Here is a 7,046-nt window from a genome sequence, read left to right on the forward strand (position 1 = left end):
ATTAAAGAATAATTTAGGTTGTTTTCAAATTTTTTTGCCAATAAAAAATAAGTTGGGAGCCGAATAATTTTAAAGGACCATTGTTTGCCAACCCATGATTTACAACATTCACTCTGTAGATATCCTCCAAAAAACGAAGACCATATTCTAAAACATCGATTGAGACATGCGTTTACAGTCTGTTTTGTAATTAATCAAAACAACATATTTTAGTCTTCATGCTAACTTTTTCATGCATTTTATTTTTAATCATTTTGTTTAATTTTGCTAGTATTACTCACTAATTTTTGGAACAAGAAGAAAGATTAATTAAAGCAAAAGACATTAAAATTTAAAGTTATGTTAGTCTATATAGTATTTTAGTCATTATGTTTTGCTGTAAAAATATACTTGGTAAAAATATACTTAATTATACTACATTTAAAGCACTATGACATAAATACGATTGTATGATGTCATAGTTAACAAATTTTTAAGTTTTGTCTAACATATCTGTTAAAGTTTTCATTGTATATATTTAAAAAACATTTAAAACATATTAAAAATGTTGTCTTTAATCTTCAGCTAGTTCAATTTAAAATAAAAAGAACTTTGAAACGTCTATATTTTTGTGTCTTTATGAAATATATGTTCAGAATTTTTTAAATCGTATTTTTCTAAAAAAATATTTAAAAGCCCTTCAAGTGGGCTCTGTAGAAGGTGTTCTAGTTTGAATAATCACCTTATTTTATATCTATATTGATAAAACGCTAGTAGAAGTGTTTCACTGTTCTGTTAGACAAAAAATATTTTTAGTAAGTTTATTACAACAGTGTCTAAAAACATAAGTTAACATGTATATGAAATTAAGAAATAAAAAACTATAATGATCGTTACGTCACTAAATAAACCATTAGAAATAAAAGAAACAATAAATTTGAATAAACATTGAAAATTATTTAAAACAAAAACTAGAGAAGTGTTTACAGTTACTAAAAAGTTTGTCACGTTTATTTAAAGCTAAATTTGAGTTTAATTTTGAGACTTCATGTTTACCATATTGCAGAGAGTACAACCATGTTTTAAGTTAAATTTGCTTTTTTTTTGTTCAAAAATTACCCAGTTAATGCTTTAATATTCATTTCTGTTTATGAAGCCGCAAATATATTTCGAAAGCAAAGTTTTTAGTCCGTACTTACTGTCGTAAAAGGAACATTTATGCTTTGTGTTTGTATAAAAACTGTATATATATAAATATATACATGAAGTTTTTAATAACATGTTTTTAATAAAAGTTATTATATATCAGATATGTTTACTTTCAAGTAAATATGGTTAATAAGTCTTTAATTTAATTATTAGATAAATTAATTTTTTATCTGTTTAATATTCGAACTTAATATCTCGTTTTATTCGTAAAATAAGGATAAGCATACTTTTTGGTCTTCGATAAATACATATTTTCGTGCTTATAAATATGTGGTAGATATTTTATGTTAGTTATGTGTGTTCAAACTAATTTTAAGTCTTATTAAAAATCACTGTAAGCTAGTAACGATTTAACCTCAAAGACAAAGAGTTATTTATTTTCAATCAATAAATGTCATTATATTTCTTTTTACTAATTAAATATTTTTATTACGTGTGACTTAAACTACGTATTACAGTTTTTACTAATCTAATTAATCATTTTTATGGTGGTCGTAGATCTATAACTTTCCACAAGAAAGCCTTTAGGGCAACACTAGCTAGATATTATAGACAGTGCAAATCAGTTGGAAAAGTAGTAAGTATTTTGCTTAAAAGGAACTTGATGTTGTTTTCGATAGTGTTATACTTTACTACTGTCTATTACTAAAGTACGTAAATATTTATGTAAAAAAATAGTAGATGCGTTTTGAAAATTGACTTAAAAATAACAAGTTATTAATAAATTGTTAATAGACTTCGTTTCTAGTTTTAAGTTTAAGTTTAATTTCAAGTTTAAATATAAATTAAGTGTTGCATATTTTTCCTGATAAGTATATTCAAAAATTTATAAAAATTTTCCGATTAAAAAGTTTATTGAAACTAAAACTGATTTAACTATTTTTATTTATTTGATTAAAACAAACTACATTAGAAACTGAAAAATAAAATTGTTTTTTAAGATGTTAAAAATTTACTTTTAAAGACATCAAAAATGACAAACGGCATAAAACCTGTTAGACAAACAACAGTTCTTATCGTAATAGCTGTAATGTGTATAATTTTAATATATAGGTACGACAATTCAAGTATGTTATGTCATAAACGAACTATTTACGAAGTGAGTATTTTGTTATTATTTAAAACTAAACTTATAGTAAAAGACGAAAAACTATTTTTTCAAAGTTTATACTTTGTTAAAAGTATTTTTAAAAGTCTGAGATGTTAGTGTTAAATAAAGATCTCTTTGTTTTTGTGTGTTAGTGGTTAAGTATTGAACAAAGAAGAATGTAAAGCAGCAATTTAATTTTTATTTTTAGATACCACTGAAAAAATCAGAAAACACGACCTTTAATACGTCAAAAATAGTCTACACTGAGCTGCTTAATGAACTTACTAACAAAACTTATAGCTTAAAACATATGATAGAAGGCCTCAAAAAAGAAAACAACTTACTTCAAGCAAAAATTATGAGCTTGCAAACCGAAAAGAAAAGTATTACAAATACCATTAAAGACAAAGTTAGTTAAATAAACATAAAAAAGTATACATAAGTGTGTAACTACAAAAATTTCTCCTAGTGTTTTGACACTTTTCATATACATTAAACTTAGATACACCTAATATTTTGATGTATCATAATTATAGGTAACAATAAGTTTTTGTGTCAATATATTTTTCTAACTACATACTAGTTTTGTATCAAATATAATGTAAATGTTTACAGTTTCATAACATTAAATTATTTCAAGTCTTTCTTTTTAAGTTATGGTGTATATATAAAGACAAAAGTAAATCTTGATTGTAAACATGGGCTTCGAAGGAAAACAAACCATTTTCTAAGAATTTATCCAAACATTTTTTGCAATATTTTTTTTATCTATGTACAGTATATACAAATCGTTAACGTTTTAAATATTCGTGTCAATTTTATCATTGATGTTTTATTATAATTAGACATTTATTTTTACGTAAAACCTCAAACCACACTGAAAAAAACTTCACGAACTGAACTAAATATTTTAAAACCATAAAATTTATGTTAATTATTTATGCCATTTACTTCGTGAGGAATTTCCGTGGTAGTAATAGTTTAATTAAGGTTACGACATGATAAATGTTTTTTAAAACAACTACAAAAGTTAAAAACTACTTTTATATACTTTTTTTTTTAGAATAAAAACAATTAAATTTTTGAATACTCAATAAATTTTAGGAAAGTATCGTAAATGCTTTGTATATCTTCTTTTACTATATTATATTACGTAGAGTTTTTGCATGAAGAAGAAAAAAGTTACAAAACTACGTATTGTTTTATAAAGAAAATACTTGCAATTTAAAAAAATTAAATAAATCAAATTTTCTCTGAGTTCGATATTTTTAGAGGCCGAAAACTTATAAAAACGTGATAGTTTTTAGTGAAATGTTTTATGAAAACAGGATTTCATGCGGTTAATGAATGAACGTCAGAAGGAAAGAAGACAACAAATGATGCATTGGTGCAACACGAGGCAATCGAGATTGTACCAACTTGAAAACACTCAAACTTGTAACAAACCTCCCACACAAACTAACCCAAACAGTCTGTACTGTAAAAATTTTAATGTCAGTAAAGATTTAATGACAGAAAAAAAGAAAAGTTAAGACATTTATTTTTCTACCGTAAACTTTTATTATACTATATTGTAAAAAATAAAAACAACGTATCCTTGAGGCATAAACTCTAATATTAAATCAAATATTTAAGCATACTCTTACTAATTGTTAGTTGGTCTTTAAATGTTAAGTATTCATAATCCATAGTAAAACTTAAACTATTTTTTCTGATTTATTAAATAGTTTTTTCTTAAAGGTTAAGTTTTGAATAGATTTTTAGTAAAAACAATTAAAACTAAAATAAGCACCTTTTTTATCCTTGTAATTAATAAACAATAATACAAGTAAAATGGTTTGTAAATTGCAATACTTGTACATTTTATCAACTATAGTTAAGAAAAGTTTTTTATTTTGAACTGTTGAAAGTTATTTCAATAAAATTAAATCAAAAACATTCAGTGTATTTAAACTTTAGTACACAATATGCCGGATACAAAAAGTAGCGAGTAGTAGCTGGCTGAGAGCAGTTGGTGTCATGGAAGGTCTGTACTCAATCGATGAGTATCAAAACAACAAAGTTACCGGAGACGCAGTTATTCAAAATGTTGAGCGTCAACGTCGCGTTGCCAACTTTCATGAAGTTTTAGACAACCGTGTCAAGGCGCTAAATGTAAGAACTGCAAAAAGTTAAGCGGTGAAAAGCATACCTAACCAAACATAACGATTTTAAAACACAAATAGATAATATAAGTTATAAAAACTTCAAAATATTTATGTAGTTTGATTTTTAAAGAAGTCTTTGATTATCTAGCAATAATTTAAACAGAAATTTTATAAAAAAAACTATAAATACTCCTTTTTTTTTTGTTTGAGTAAAAATGTTATTAACGTAAAGTTAGTTAAGTGCACAACTAGTATAATTATTTTTCTATCTTGCATATATCTCCGAACTATGCTTATATAAAACAGATAATCACAGTTCGTCATCCATTTTCAAGAGTAATTTCGGCATACAGAGACAAAATGAGCGTCAAAAACAAGTCACCTGGATATAGAGAGCTTGCTCTAAAAATTGAAAAATTCTACAAGCCTTTGCGTGAAAATACTTTTGATAGACAATCGAGTTTAATTGGACAACCGACAATTGAAGACTTTGTGAACTTTTTAGTTGGAAAAGGGCCTTTTAAAGGTTACTACGACCCTCATTGGACTAGTTTTTGGAACAAATGTAGCCCTTGCATCAACCGATATGACGTAATAGTCAAGCTCGAAACAATAGAAGATGACATTGCTTATCTACGTAATAAACTAAATATAACTGCTCCTTACAAGAAAGTTTTCATGCCGATGAAATTAAAGAAAACAATTGAAGATTTTGAACTTTTGAAACAAGTACCACAGAAATTACTAGAAAAGCTTTGGCGGAAATACGAGGCGGATTTCGGCTTGTTTGGCTACAGTCTTGTATCTTGGTTTACTGGTACTTGCGAAAAACAATCAAAAACCAGATTTGAATTTAGTAAAAGCTTAACATAACATAGCATTTATTGATAACCACTTGCTTTAGTTTTTAGATATATTTTTTTGTAACCAAAAGTTTGTTAGATAGCATTTGTTAATTTGCCAAACCAAACTTTGCATAAATATATAAATACTTAGTTCCATTTGTTTAAAAAAACATTTTTTAAGAGAAAGTTTTTTAAAATATAACCTTTGTGTGAGTCGTACAAAAGCTTAGTATGTAACAAACTCATTAAAAAAAAAAAGTTTAATGTGTAACCATTTTCCATTTTTATGTTTAAGATTAAAATTTGTACTCTGTTATTAAAAATTTCCGTCAATAAAAACGTTTAATGATCAACTTTTAAACTACACGTAATGACTTTTCAAAACACTAATTTTTTTATAAAAATAAAACAAAATTTTAATTTTTGTTACAAAGCATAAAATAAAGTATGGTAGGTTGAACTTATTTTTATTAACTTCTTTTTAATATATTTAGAATGATTATCTCTATGTTTTATAATAAAAAATAATAAAATTAAGTTTATAACGAGTATTTTTTTGTTTTAATCAAGACTTAGATTTTTTCTTTTTACTAATTTTTTTGTTCAGTGAATTAAAAATAGTATTCTTTTCCTAAACAATTTTTTTGATTTAAAACTACCTAAACAAATATAAAATTACATGGAATTTAAAGCTATACAAAATCAATAATCAGTACTTATATAACATTTTATCTTGTCTTGTTATAAGTAATATGTCATAAATCAAATCGACAAGCGCACGTTAACTAATTAAGTTTAAAAATTGTATGTACTGAAATATGTCATCATGTGTACTATATGTTATTTGTTATACATTATACATTTATGTAAAAAATAATTTTGAAGTTTATGTAATGCTAACAGTTGAATTAAATACTACTTCTATAAAAAACTATGGGTAAATTCAAAAAATTACTTGTACTTTACTTTTGTTTATAAAGATAGTCAAAATAAACAATCAATTATTACCTTATTATAAAATCATTAGTTAGAAAGTACATGTATACAGTAAATTATATAGTATATAGCTTATATGCATATTTACTTACTTTTGTTTCTACCACAACTATCGTCTTTAAAGTCAATTCTTATCTTAAATTTATTAAATCTTGTATGGTTATTGTAGTATTAAACCGAATAAAATAGTTAAATTTGATTTTTTTCATTAATTTTCATTTCTTTACGCTTTTTTTGTGTATCAGTGTCATGTTTTTAAAACAATTATTTTACTTTATTTTTAGTTTTAGTTCTTCTAGCAAAGTCGAAGTTTTTAAATGTAAGGAAATACACCGTACTTTTGATTTAAAGCATGTTCTAAATTAATAGTTGTAAATATAGTTAAACAACAAAATTCAAAAAAGTAATAATAAAACAACATGTTGAAGTTTTTAGAAGCAAAAGTTATCAAGTTAAACTAAAAAATGATACAATAAGAGAAGTCTAAAATTAGAAAGGCAGTTTATTTTATGTCTTTTTAGTTTATATAAAAACTGAATATTACATTTTTTCAAATTATATTATACTAAATAAATATTACTTTAAAGTATTAAGTGTTTCATCATAACTTACTGAGGGGTGCACGACTATTCAAATTCGGACAATTCAAACTCCGACAATTCAAATTCTTTAAAAAAAAGTGAAACAGTCACAAATAAAAAAGTAATGTATATTTGTCAAATATAAAAGTTATATATGTAGGTTATATTAATATCTACAAGCCACTTTTTTATTTTCGCA

General features: G+C 24.6%; 1 protein-coding gene across 1 annotated transcript; it reads left to right on the forward strand.

Annotated features, from left to right (window-relative positions):
- Window positions 1–1,681: 1,681 nt before the first annotated feature.
- On the forward strand, window positions 1,682–5,364 carry LOC145838851 (carbohydrate sulfotransferase 10-like). The gene is made up of 6 exons (XM_082946474.1): window positions 1,682–1,765; window positions 2,242–2,287; window positions 2,487–2,687; window positions 3,607–3,771; window positions 4,238–4,432; window positions 4,732–5,364. The coding sequence occupies exons 2-6, from the start codon at window positions 2,258–2,260 to the stop codon at window positions 5,296–5,298; spliced, it is 1,158 nt and encodes a 385-aa protein (XP_082802600.1). The 5' UTR covers window positions 1,682–1,765; window positions 2,242–2,257; the 3' UTR covers window positions 5,299–5,364.
- Window positions 5,365–7,046: the final 1,682 nt, after the last annotated feature.

Source organism: Thalia democratica, chromosome 6 (assembly GCF_965202585.1).
Source record: "Thalia democratica chromosome 6, ktThaDemo2.hap1.1, whole genome shotgun sequence".
In the NCBI taxonomy this organism is placed as follows: Eukaryota; Metazoa; Chordata; class Thaliacea; order Salpida; family Salpidae; genus Thalia; species Thalia democratica.